Source organism: Felis catus, chromosome C1, assembly GCF_018350175.1.
Source record: "Felis catus isolate Fca126 chromosome C1, F.catus_Fca126_mat1.0, whole genome shotgun sequence".
Taxonomy (NCBI): Eukaryota; Metazoa; Chordata; class Mammalia; order Carnivora; family Felidae; genus Felis; species Felis catus.
In genome coordinates, this window is record NC_058375.1 from 86,978,553 (window position 1) to 86,992,500 (window position 13,948).

General features: G+C 37.7%; 1 protein-coding gene across 2 annotated transcripts in view; it reads right to left on the minus strand.

Moving 5' to 3' along the window:
• Positions 1 to 13,948, minus strand: part of OLFM3 (olfactomedin 3) — a 189,986-nt gene that overhangs the window by 34,757 nt on the left and 141,281 nt on the right. Inside the window, exons 1-2 of one of the 2 annotated variants that reach the window (XM_003990375.6) lie at positions 10,882 to 11,126; positions 732 to 878 (exon numbers count right to left, since the gene is read on the minus strand). In XM_003990375.6, the coding sequence (XP_003990424.1) occupies positions 732 to 878; positions 10,882 to 11,010 (276 nt within the window). In that variant the 5' untranslated portion in view covers positions 11,011 to 11,126. Of the gene's footprint in view, positions 1 to 731; positions 879 to 10,881; positions 11,127 to 13,948 lie in introns of those variants that run through there. The other variant, XM_011284827.4, reaches the window with a different exon arrangement.

Consider the following 13,948-nt stretch of genomic DNA (forward strand, 5'->3'; position numbering starts at 1 on the left):
CACATGTTGTCGTCTTACCATCAGTCTGGCCACCCAGCTGTCCTACTATATTCAGAGCCCAACACAGTGAAATTCTGAATGAGAATAATTGAAAGAACCATTCATTGTTTTTTTTTTCCTCCTCAAACTAAACATAAATAATGTTTCATGAGCTGACTTTTATCTGTAAAAAAGAATAAATCAAGGGCATTCTGCATTTGATTGTTATGGATCGGCTTAAGTAAATTATACAGAGAGATTGCTGTTGAATGAAATTGAAGAGCTTAATGTTCAAAGGAATGACTTAGAGAATGATGATAAATACTTGAAATTATTCATTATCTGTTCAGATAGCTTGCATATTGCATTCCATTATTTTAACTTCCTTGCAAGGTTGTTAATGTGATTCAAATGCATGAGCTCAAACAGCCTAGTGTGATCCTGGGAATTGAGGATAGATTTCTGGCATAGGAATAAGACTTTTTGCCTTTTTTTCCCCTTAAGAAGAGACCAACTGGATATTAAGGCATATGATAGATATCCAGTCTTAAGAAGGTAAGATTGAGAAAAATAAAAAGTAATACAAATAAACAGTAGAGCAGGAATCTTGAGGTACTCCTTTCAAGGAAGGAAAAAAAAGTTTGAGAAAGGGGGACAAAAATTGGAAGGACCTTCCTCATTATTGCCTGCTTTCCTGCATTTCCTTTTCAAGGAATGGTAGATTAAAAAAAAATGGAGGACAGGACACGTACCTTTTCCAGAAGTTGGCGAAGCTGCCTGCTTTTGGCATCCCTGGAACACAGGTTTTGTTCTGGAGCCACCACTGTGCAAATGCATCGTCCATCAGGGTCTTGTGCTGAACTGTACACTTGCCACCCTTCTTTGGGACTAATCTGGGTCTGAGGAAACCAATAGCAAACACACAACACAGACCCCCATTACAGGATAAAGAGAATGTGGGTTTGTAACATTTTAAACAAAGGATCCTCTTTGATAAAGTTTCTGTTTTTATTCTTTAAAAAGAAAGATTAAACAACTTCTACAACTTCTATAGGCAGCATAACTTCATTCAGTTACATCTTCCTTATCTGTCCCCAGGATAGTTTTTCTTTTCTTTAAAATATTTATTTTTGAGAGAGAGCGTGTGTGCACGAGGAAGGGGCGGGGGAGAGAGAGAGAGAGAGAGAGAGAATGAGAATATCCCAAGCAGACTCCACACTCAGCACAGAGCCTGATGTAGGGCTCAGTCTCACAACAATGAGTTCATGACCTGAGCTGAAATCAAGACTTAACCCACTGAGCTACCCAGGCACCCCGAATTTTTCTTTCATTGGGCTATATTAGTAACTATTTATTGACCCTACAACATTTCCTAATGCTTTTTGTCATATTTGGACATTGCAGTGCAATTTAGAAGCATCTGATAACCACTTAATCACATATCACCAGTCTCTCTACATAAGATCTGTTAGCTTGTCTTTCTCAACAGTAAATGATAGTAGTGTGTGTGTGTGTGTGTGTGTGTGTGTGTGTGTGTGTACACACACACACACATACACATTTCTGATTATTATTCACTCGTGATATTCTGAAGCAAAGCCCTATCCCAGGGCGCTTCCCATGTATTGAAGAGCTAATTATTAATAAAGTTGGAAAAGTAGCATGTAAGAATACAGGGTAAAATGATTAGATCAGCATGGTTTTGCAAAGGATGCAGAGTCCCAGAGAGGTTAAAGAATATTTTGACATGGTCTGCAAAATCCATCTTCCCAAATTACTTCTGTGTACTTATCACCCTACCTCCCTAGAACTGTAGCTTAAAGTGGCTTTCCCATCTAGGAATGAGGCAGCTTAAAGTCTGCCTCCTATTTATGTTTCTAGTTTTACCTCCTGTATCTTCCTATAGGAAACTTCTTTCCAACAAATTGGTCCATGTGTGTCCTGAAAGTATGTTACCTTGATTCATTTCTTTATGTGCTACTCATTTTGTTTCTCCTTATAGGAATACCTCTTTCATAAACATTCAACTTACTAAACCCTTATGGTTTCTACCTATTCTGTGTTATTCATTAGGCATTTCATGTGTATTGTCTAGTATTGCTATTTGCCTTTCGTATGTCTTATTTCAATGCTTGATTTATATTCATCTACTAGACATATTAGATATTTTCTATCGTATTAAGTATATGTTATCAGGTACAAAGATAAGTTTCCTCTTTTTCATCTAGTTACTTTTCAGGAAGAGTTTGCTTTAAGTGTTTATTTTGAGAGAGAGAGATGGGGAGGAGAGAGAGAGAGAGAGAGAGAGAGAGAGAGAGAGGAAGAGAGAGAATTTCAAGCAGACTCTGTGCTGTCAGCTTGATGTCATGAACCATGAGATCATGACCTGAGCTGAAATCAAGAGTCAGACGCTTAACCGATTGAGCCATCCAGGTGCTGCTAAACATACACTCTCCATTGTATAAGGAGAAGTCATTGTGGAGGCCATGATGTACTGCCCAGAGAGGCACTCATTCATTCCTCCAGCTGCTAAGATTATTAGTGGCTTGGGTTTCAGTTAAGTTTCTCTTTGGGGATTGCCTAGGCTGAAGAATGTTGCTTACTCAAGGTCAGGCTCTATTCCAAGGGACAACTCACATGCATTGACTTGATGATGCAGCAGTACAATGAAGCACCCTAAGAAGCAGGAATTATTATTTCCATTTCACAGAAGAGGAAATTGGTTAACATGCTTGGGAACAGTTAGCTTGTATGAAGCCAGGCAGTATGTTCCAGAGAAGGACTGTCCAATGGAAATAAAGTAATTTTTACTTTTTTAAGCCTATTAGAAAAGTTAAAATTACTATCTTCGAAATTGTGCATTTTATACTTATGACTTCAATTTGAATTAGCCACATCTTAAATGCTCAATAGCTACATGTAGCCTCTTCATTGGACAGTGCAGCTCTAGAGTCTTGCTTTTAATTATGCTATGGCCATATCAGTATGATGCTGAACATCCAGATAATTGTTTTCAAGGATCAGTCATGGATATTGAAAAAACTACCTAACAGATGTTGTAGACAAACCATCCAGTTTGATCCGAATTTGTTTTTCCTGTGGAAATAATCAGATAAATCAATGGGCCTTTTCCTAGCTAAGCTCTGGCTTGCTTCTACAGCTGGGATCTGAAATTTGTCAGCCTTTCTCTCTGTCCTTCTATGTTTTCCAGGGATTCTGCAGATAGGTATTTCTTGTATGATCAGGAGAAGAAGGAGATGAATTTAGTTTAGAAAATAAGGTATTTCATGAATCAGGTTGGAGGTGTGAGGCTGAGGAGGGTGAGAGAAAGCCTGAGGGTTGGGAGCTGAGATGAGGCTAGGAACCAAGAGGTGAAGGGAGGCCAGCAGAGGACTGTCTTGCAAAATGCTCAGTGTTACTGGGCTTGGATATTTGCCCATAGACTGGAGTGTTTTACCAGGTTAAAGCAAACCCTTTAAAGGACTAAACCAAGCTGACTTCCCTCTCCACAGATCTGCTATAGTCTGTGAGATCTTCTGTCTCTGGAGTTCACACCAGAACAAATATAATCTCCAACTTATTCTGTCCCAGGTCATTGCATACCATCCACCAACACACAGCTCTTTTTCTTTTCAAGGGCTTTGGCAATAATCACTACAGGGTGCTGATACGCCTTCCAACAACAATCATGAACAAACACTGGGGAAGCTATATGTTATAAACTCAGGAAACTCATAAAGATGTCATAGTCCTTGTCCTTGATCTATAATGAGAAGCAGTTGGTGCCAGTGCTCTTTTTAATCTCCCTTTTCATATAATTCATGGAAGTGTCCTATGCTGCCTTTTATTTCTGAAGCATTGGATTCATTACCATTTCTTTTTCATTCTCCTACTCCTTCTAACATTTATGCCTGAATATCCAGTTAGGATAGAAATAGGTACTGAGAGTTATTATCAGAATCAGAAAGCATCTTAAAGATTATCATATTATCCTTTTCATATTAAGGAAGGAAAATGCAGAGATTAAAGAATGGAGATGGGAATAGTTTAGCAGAGTAGTTTCAGTGATAAAATTAAAGGTTTAAGCTACATAACGGTATGGGATTAATATATCTAGACATGGGTCCTATAGTTTCACCTAGGTTTCACCTAACATTGGACACAAATCTCTAACATGTAAGAAAATTAAGTCTTGTAACTAGGATAAATTTAGCTTTTGGATAAAGGACCAGGGGTCACCCAATTATAATATTATCTCTTTAACAGCAGTGCAAACACTGATTATTAAACCTGGCAGCATTAATATTGGTGTTCACTTGCCAAGTGTTTGGCTAACTAGTGAGGAGCTTATCATGACAGGGCAAGGTGTCAGTTGCTTTCTGGAATGAGGGAAACAGGAAAGGTGAAGAGGGTTTGATGTTCATTTAGCATTCTCCCTGAAGTGTCAGCTTAATAAAAGTGGACTCCAGCCTTGTTTGTACTTCCAATTGTCTTCTTGTAAGAATCAGTGAAAAGAGCCCTGACCTTATCTACTACAGAGTTAGTTTGAATGATCCCAACTATAACAAGTTACCTCTTTGGCAAGACAAAGGTAACTCAAAAGAGAAAAAAGCTAATATAAAAGATGAGTGCCTGACAGTCCTATGGGTTTTGATAGAGACCTCTGTGTCAGGGTCAGTGATAAATAAAGGAAGTTTTATGAGTATCTCTGGTGCTCTCTTTTAGGGCATCCATACTGGCATTGAAAAGAGGCTCAAAATAAAACCAACCAAGACCTCAGGTGGAAGGAAATATTTGGACAGCTTTTGGATACCAATGGAAAAAGACCTCCCATTTTAACTTGTAATAGCAATTATTCCAGTGTCTGTAAAACTCCCGTAATAGTAATAGCAAACATTTTTGGAGCTCGAGGCATTACTTGGCAGTTTGCATGTACTGTTGCCTTTGAATATTACAACTTTATGGATGAGGTTATGTTATACTGCCCATTTTAGAGGTGAGGAAACCAAGACAGTAAGGAACTTGTTCAAGGTCATGCAGGGGATAATCAGAGCTGGGATTTGTACTTCGATGTCAGAGACTGAAAGTTTAACCACCACCCTGCCCACCAGTTGTCTGAAATTCCCTTTTATAACTGATAAAGATAACCCTGGAAGCATTTTCTGAACTGCTATGAAGTCCAGTACTTGGACCTGGAGGGTGCATGTGGTTTATTACTATCCAAAGCATTGCTAATCACAGTGGTTACTGATGCAGCTCTCTTTGAACCTTTTGTGTTAATTAGAAGAACTAAATGAACTATTTAGCAGTTTTTAATATTGCAGAACTCATGAAATATTTAAGAATGTTCTAAATAGGAGAATTAAAATGATAATTTTAACAATTGGATTTCAAGTCTGGATTCTTTGCTTATAATTTAATTACCAAGCCATGCTTTATAAATATAAAGCTACTAGGTGAGAGTTCTCCCAAAACTCCTGGGTCTTTGTAGCAGAAAAGAAAGATCCTAAGGACTGAGGTAAATGTACAAATACATACAAATATCTTGTATTTCAATTTGTTTTTATGTTTTTAAAATCCTACCCTTTGTATTAATCTCACTTTTTTTTTTCCAATCAACTACTCTTAGATATACACACTATCTTATGAGGAAGCTGAAACTCAACATAAGCAATTTTCTTCAAGTCCTCCATTTAGTAAATGTCATGTATAGGACTCAAACCAGTTTTCTTCCACTTTCAGCCCAGAGCTCTTTACTCTCATCCTGTACAGATGAATGAATCAGATAGTCTATGTCCATTTACCAATAGCCAGAAAATTTGCTTTGGAGGAAATGCACCCCGGCAGGTGAAGGGCATTATCTAAACAGTATGGAAATAAGTAGCAATTAGCACCTGGAGGAGTTGTTAGCAGTAATGGCTCAGCAAAACCCAACTGGATATTCCTGTGGCGGACCCTGCAATCATTTCTTAGGGTCCAGGTGGAGAGGCAGGCAAGGGACAGAATTCTGATCCTTTTAAGAGAACCAAATCAGCTAGTGGAACATTGCTAGTCTTATGTTTTATCTTGAGTTTCTAGACATTTCATAAAGGTACAGACTGAGGCAAAAAAAAAAAAAAAGAATAAGGAATCTACTTATTGAGAGTGGTGTGTAAGGTAAGGGAAAATAAAGCAGCAAAAAAATCCATTTGTTAGACGCTATTCAGAGTGGAGATGCCTAAGTGATGAAACCCCTTATAAATTTTTGTCTGAGGCTAGGTTTGGTCTCAGAGTGAAATGTGGCTTAGCATGCTAATGGCTTTCATTGTGAAGAGAGGAGAAATGTGAGGAAAGGAATGAGAGATGTTGACAGACCACGCTGAAAGAAGCTGTGCTCTGGAGGATGTGTTAATAAAGATGTCACTGCATAGCAGCAGTTTTCTTCCTATTTCTTATATGAGACTAGTTGGAACTGAAATCAGAAATGCATATTCTGTAGGAGAGTCGTGATTTTCACCTCTTTAAAAGCTGTCTTTATAACAAGAAGTGTAACAAAATAGAATAAAAAATGGGAAGACTCCTTCCTGAACCCTTGGAAAACCACTAATGGTCTGGTAATCCTGGAGAGCAAGCCGGTTAAGAGGTGGTGACCAGTGAAAGGTCACTCAGCATGCTGCCCCTCCTTCTGGGGCTTGTCCTAGAGGTTGTCCCCAGGGCTGTGCCCAGTTTTCTTTGGTGCAGGACTACCTGAGTTCAGTTCATGGCTCCACTGCTCAAACTTCCTGTGCTTTGGCGTCCCTTAGGGAAATGAAGATAGGTTTTATTACTATCTGGTGGGGCTGTTGTAAAGATTAAATGTGTTAATACTTGTAAATCACTTGAAATAGTGCCTGGCCCACTGGCAAAACCAAGTCTTAGCTAACATTATTTGTCTGCATGACTGGTCTATTTTCAGGCAAACTTCAGTGCTTGAAACAGTATCAGTGCTCCCCAATAAAGTGGTATTTTCTTAAAAATAAATGCATATTCTTCACTCAAAGAAACCTCAAGCCTCTAAGAAAAGTAACCATTAAAACAAAGCAACAACAACAAAAACTCGACAAACAAAAAACAAAGATAAAAGTTTAGGTTGGTTGGACACCTCATGTTCTGGAATAAAGAGACTTAGTGCTGGGAAAGACTCAGAGGTTGTATCTGGTCCTGTGTCTTTCCACTCTCATGCTTCTGTCTGTTATCGTAGTTGCATTCGAGCTCTGCATGGTAAGAATTTTGCTGCTCTCTAGGCAGCCCCTTCCACTGGGGGAAACCCGAGGGGCTTGACCTGAATGTCTGTCTTTGTACTTTTCCCCTCTTGGCCCTATTTGTGCTTTAAGTACTTAAACAAGAATAAATCTACTCAATAAATAAGCCCATGTCACAGTTCTTGTCCAAAAAGGCAATTATCTCTTTCTCTGTGGCTCTCAAGATTTGCAGTTCTGTTCTCTCATCCATCTCCCACTCTTTAATTTGTTTAGTTGTCCTTTCACAAAAGGGATATTGCCTAAGGATTTGAGGAGGAAAAGCAGTCTGTAAAATACAGAAGTCTGGTGTCTTCAGACTGAAAAAGGACAGTGAGCTGAGAATAAGATATTTAGAAAAGTATAGGGAGTTTGCATCAGGGTATTCTACTCATTTTAAGGAACTTAAAACTGACTAACTCATTAAAGTGGTTATTTATGAAGAAAAGTCAGCTAGATGTTTGAAACCGTAGCAAAACAAATCACTTCTGCCCACAGGTTCCCTTTGAGGCCTCTTGCCACCACAGGAGCACAGCTGACTGGGGACAGCTGGTGTCTGCTGAATGTCCTCTGCTGGTCTAATTGCTCTTTTCCAGGTTCTTCGTGGTGTGGAGTCCACAGCAGTGGGGGGGAGGTGGATTTCTCAGAAGCTCAGCCTCAAGGGCCAGTTCTCTGCATCAGAGAGAAGTGCCAGAGGGAGCCTGAGCTTTCTCACCTCTGCAGACACCAGCTTCTCCAAAGGCTGATGGGCCCAGTGATAAATTGGAAGGAAAAGAGAAAGGAAAGAAGAAAGCAAACAGGGCTACAGAGGAGAATAAAGAAATGTTTCAAGATTCTAACAAAAACAAGAGGGAGCATATTCCTTTAATAAGGAGCTGTATTTAACTACTTATTAACAAAAACATCCTGGAAATTTAAAAACCTCTGAGCTTTTGAGACCATCAAATGGACACTATTTCAGAGACACTTGCTATAAACAGATTTAATCGCATTTAATTATTAAAACCCGCTTTTTTCCCCAGCTTTTTTGAAACTACCCTTCTAAAGATTTGATATTTGTGTAAATCTCTACATTTTTCCATCTCCACATCCCATAAGCACCCACAAAACAAATTTTAAGACATCTTTTTTTTATGTTTACACAATTTCAGGCTCAACCCATTCAGACTGTATAAAGTGAGAACATAGATCAAGAATGTTGAAAGGTGCAGGACATCCTAACCAAACCTACGATGAAGGGTACGGTTAACCATTCTGTCTAAGGGAGGTGGAGTCCAGGATTATGGGAAACCGCCTGAGCAGAGCAGAAAGAGCCTACTGTGACACCAGGGCCAGGAGGGGCAGGGACTCATGAAGAAGGAGACCATTTCTCTGAACAGGACTGTGGCCAGGTGACTTGCGTCCACCCTTGCCTCTGTCATTCACCAGCTGGGGGAAATCTGTTCAGTCCCACATTTTGGGTCATTCTTCCCACTTGCGGCATGAGGCTGTTGGATTAGCTCATTCATACTTCCAGTTCAGCTTTTGACTGCTATAAGATTTCTCTGGAGGAATCTCATCTAGGGCAAGGGATTGATTGTGTGGGGAAGGAGCCGATGGTAGAAGCCCAATAAATGCCTCCCCCCATTCTTTATTATTTGACCCATGACCTGCTTTACAAATTGGATTTCCACTTCAGGTTTGCTCAACAAATACTTGTTCAGCATATATTACATTTAATTCTGGGGGGAAAAAAGACACTGCTGCCAAAAATAATGTGACGATAACTGGCCTGGATGGTTTCAGAAATCCTTTCCAGCATTAACATTTTATGATCTTAATCTAGGAAATACAGATTCATTCATTTTTCACCATGGGAATTGTAAGGTATGAGCAATTATCTTGAATAATTAAGGTAAGGAAATGTCATAGACCATTGTTCTTCTATAAAGTACGCTACGTCTATAAAGCATTTAAAAAAAAGTTTGCAAGCTGGTTTCTTCTTTTTAGTGAAGAGTATAAACTTTCCTGATTTTTTTTTTCTTTTTTTGGCACTCAAAGGAAAATTTGATTGTATCAGAACCAGACTATAGCAATGCTTTACATTTTTCAGACAACAGATTACTAATCAGGAAGTAAAGAAACTGAATTAACTGTAACCTTACATGATAACTAGAAGTCCTAAAAGAATCATGCATATTGTTAGAAATTTGATTCTCCCCCATTAACAACAATAGGAAATAACAAAACCAGTGTTCATTATACACAAAAAAATATACATATCAGATCCAAGGTACCAAGTTTGGAATATGACTCATTTATGAATTCCTTAGATTCATTTTCTGAAAGAATTAATTCAACTAAGGTTCTGAGAACTGTAAGGTTCTTGAACATTGAGAAAATTGGGCACAGTATATATTATATAATGTAAATTGATTTTATAATGGTTTATTGATGACCTATCATGCTTTCTTTGTAACTAGAAGTCTTTTTACATTCCTCCTGCCATATATACATCATACAGGTAAGGAGGGGAAACTCAACCATAGAGGTGCTGAGGTGACATAAATGACCTAAGGGAGGTAAACATAAAGTGGGTCAAAGTGTGCCTCATGTGCTCTGCTGGTACCCTAAGCACTGGGTGAATCTAGTAAATTATATAATTAATTTGATTTGACTCTCCTCAGTTAATTGCACATTGATAGATTAGTTATTAGTAATGCAAATAACTCTTGAAAATGTAGGGTTACCATTATTTTAGTATCTGAGTTTTTAGTACTGACTAATAATCCAGTAGTAAAAATAGATAAAAATAAAAAGACAAAGAGCTCCAAATACTATTTTCTGCATCCTTTATTTGATAGCAGGGAAATTATTTTCCAAGGATATTCCTTCTGTTTCAATTTGTAACTTCTGTCTGAAAAACCTTTTGTTAGAAAGGTTTTAGAGTATTGCTAAGTAAACCATGGTTCAAATTACCAGAAAAGACTTTGCTATATTGTGGGAAGGGCTAAAAGACATTAATTTTAGGTAAACAAAGACTATAGGAGCTAGACTTATGATAGGAGGTCTTTATAAAAAAAAAAAAAAACAATAAAGGGAGATGATCTTATCAAGTGAGTTATATATTGCTTGTGTTTCTTAGCTCTCTTAAAGTCTTTTTGGCAGGCTTTAAATTGCTGAGGTTTTTTATTTGTGTTTAAAAGAAGTTGATTTCTCAGACTAAAGGCATTACAGTCACAAGAATTGAATTCCAAGGAAAGAGACTGCTATAGTAAAATTAGATTACATAGAATGTATTCTATTAGGGGAATTTTACAGACATTAAAAGAAGTAAAATAATAAAAAACAAAACATATTTCTTAAAGAATACTTCCAAACCTCAGATTAATATAGTTAAATTAAAGCTTATCATTCTTGAGAATTTAATGACTCTAATATTTCCTTTCACAGCTAATTTCTCAGACAGTCCATTTATTTTTTTGGCATAACTTTAAAGTGTTCACAAAGAAATATCCATGACTAAAGTTAGCACATAAATATTGTATCATTGAAGCTGCCCTGTAAATAGAGAAGCATAATCTCAGCCTTTGCAGTTTACAAAATCAAGCCCACTGATTTAATGCACTTACTTCCCAAGATGGCCAAACCCACTGGAGTGACTTACTAAGGTATCTGGCGTCGACATCCTCGTGGTGTTCAGTCCTACCAAGGATGGGAGAGTTTGGGACATCCAGTTTGAGATCATTGCCATGGTACTAAGCACAGCGCCAAGCTTCAGCAGTGGAGGACTCATTGCTGTGGAGCTAATGAGTTTTCATAGTGACTGATTAAGATCCCGGTGCTGGGCTGGCAGCGGGAGGCGTGACTGCAGCACGCCTCATCTACAGCATGAAAAGAGATCAACTTTCCCAGCTCTAATCAGTAGGGAAAGCTCACAGAACCTCTTTCCCCCACCCTCGTGGGAAGTGCCCTGCGCTTCCTTTTCCTTTGCTGGTTCATCAAATGAAATATTGTTGGTAGGGCTTGGTTGGTAATTATCAGAGCAAAGGTTGGAGGGAGAGGGAAACTTGAGCACTTCCTGCTCCACTGTAGGCAGTTATCATCAACAGAGTCTGTTTCCTCTGGGGTTTTTGTGAGTATAATCAGCTGCTCTTTATCCTTCATAAAAAATACACCTTTAGATGGAGGTCTGCCAAAGTGCACATTTCAAATATCAAACTTGATATCTACAGATTTCTCCCAGCATAGACAGAGTACTTTTAGGCAGAGCATGAAAACAAAGTCTGCAGTTTCCAAGATGGTCAGTTACTGAGTGTAAGAGGTTTCTTTTGTTTTTTTTTGTTTTTTTTTTTTGGTTTTGTTTTTAGCAGTAACCTAAAATTAACTTTGTTGCCTCTTAATAAAAAAAAAAAAGTCAAAGATTAATAGCTACTGCCTATAGAGAACATTACCGTAGGCAGCTTACTTGTGAATAGAGAGAAAATGCAGCCTTACAGGAAAGCTTCTGTTAGGGAAATTTCATGTTCCCAGCTTTGCTTTTAAGAATGAGTGCTTCCTAGTTGCTCAGACACAGGACAAACCCAGTTAACTCTATTTTTACCTTATGAGGAATGAAAGATACCAGAAGTCTGTGTCATGAGAGAACATGTGACTTATTAAAAAAGATCACAGAACTTGGATTCAGAGTCTGCGGGTCTAGTCCTATTCTCCTCTGGTTAGTTGAGTGACTGGCCAGTGACTTAGATTCTTTGGCTTACAGTTTTTGAGTTTGGACTCCCTGCTCTCCAAGGCCCGTTCCAGCTTTAAAATTCAATGATCTGTTTATTAGAGTTCCATTGGCAAATGTGTATATTAAATTTGGGCCTTAGGGGTAGTTTTATTATTATTATTATTATTATTATTATTATTATTATTATTATTTTACAAATACTACGAATCACCCATATATAAAGCTCAGGTCCTGAATGGAATAAATCAGAGGCCTTTGTCTTGTATGTGTTTTAAAATAAAAAATGTAGAGAGAGGCATGAAGGGAAAAATGAATGAAAATTAAATGAAAAGGAACCTGTTATAAGAAGGAAACATATTATTTTGATTCCTTAGGAGAATTCTGGAATTGTTTGTAGCTGGAATTCTCAGCCAAAGATATATATTTTTCATAAGCAGTTTTGGCAGGAGAAATAAAGAAAATGTCTAATAAAATTGAAAGAGATACATATTTACACAGGTGTGTATGCCCTTTATTCTCAAAAAGAGCTTTAAACTAAGATGAATACTGAGACACTTTTCAAATCTTCCTTGCTTCTATTACTAGGAATCTAGGCTCTTTTTTTTTTCCTTCAAAATATATCCAAGTGATATTAGTTGACTTATATTTTTTTAACCACAGGCCTAGAAAACCAAGTATCACTTACTTGTGTCTTTCAAAAATCCTATCATATAAGAAATCAACAAGGATAAAAGCAAATTAGTTTATATATTACACTTAGCCTTGAATAGGGTATTCATACAAAGGACTGAAATTTTACATTAGTATTAGAATGTGGCAATAACAAAAAGCAAAGTGGACTTAAAAATGTAATTATTAGAAAAATACACCTGGAACAATACCTGATTTAGGAGAGGAAGTGTCTTTTCAAGAGCTTAATTTCCAAAATTGAAAACTAATACATGCAATTGCTGGATAACTTAAGATGCAACATAGCAGATGGTAATTACAGTTATTAATGAACTAGGAGTCAACAAAATAATAGCATCTTTAGAAGAATATAGGATTGAATATTGGGGGAACCAGTGCTCTTATTTGCAAATTTTTAAGAAAGGAAGAGGGGCACCTGGGTAGCTCAGTTGGTTAAGCATTTGATTCTTGATTGCTGCTCAGGCCATGATCTCACAGTTCATGAGATTGTGCCCTGTGTCAGGCGCTGACAGAGTGGAGCCTACTTGGGACTCTTTCTCTCCCTCTCTCTCTGCTTCTTCCCTGTTTGCACACCAGTGCACGCGTGTGCTCTCTCAAACATTTTTTTTCAAAAAGGAATAAAGAAAAACACAAAACAAATGGAATGCTTCTTGTAATTCCCCATAGATGCAAGTAATTAAGGAATAGAAACAGAACAATAGTGAAAATTTATGATTCAATGGTGTTTATCGACAACATCAAATCTATAATGTGTTGTTTTTAGAACAGGTTTAAATGGCACACATCGAAATAAAAATGCTTAAGTTACAGTGATTATTAGTTGTGGGAAATAAAAATAGCTACTCTTTGTAAAGAACTAAATAGTTTGCTGTGCTCTCATAATCTGGTGAAGTGATTATCATTATAATTTCCATTTTGGAAGTTGAGTTCTAGTTTGCAGATGGGGGAAGTGATTTTTCCATGTCACAACCTATTTTAAGGGAAAGAAACTCCACAGTTACAGAAGTTCCATAAGAATAGTGTGAAAGGTGGTGATGGAACAAGTAGCAAGAGTGAGTCTGGAAATGTTAGCAGTGACCAGCTCCCAGACCTTCAGGGTCGTCCAAAGATGTTTGTGAGTTATCTTCTCTGTACTTCCAAGAATTTTAAGCAAAACAGTGAAGTCATTAGTCATTGAGATTTATATCTCAAATTATTATTGCTTTGACATTTTTATGATGCACGATAGACAAATGGGTGTTGCAGGAACAGCAAAGCATATCAGAGACAGGAAGGTCACTTAGGGGCATATTCTCATATTTTAGGCAAGAGG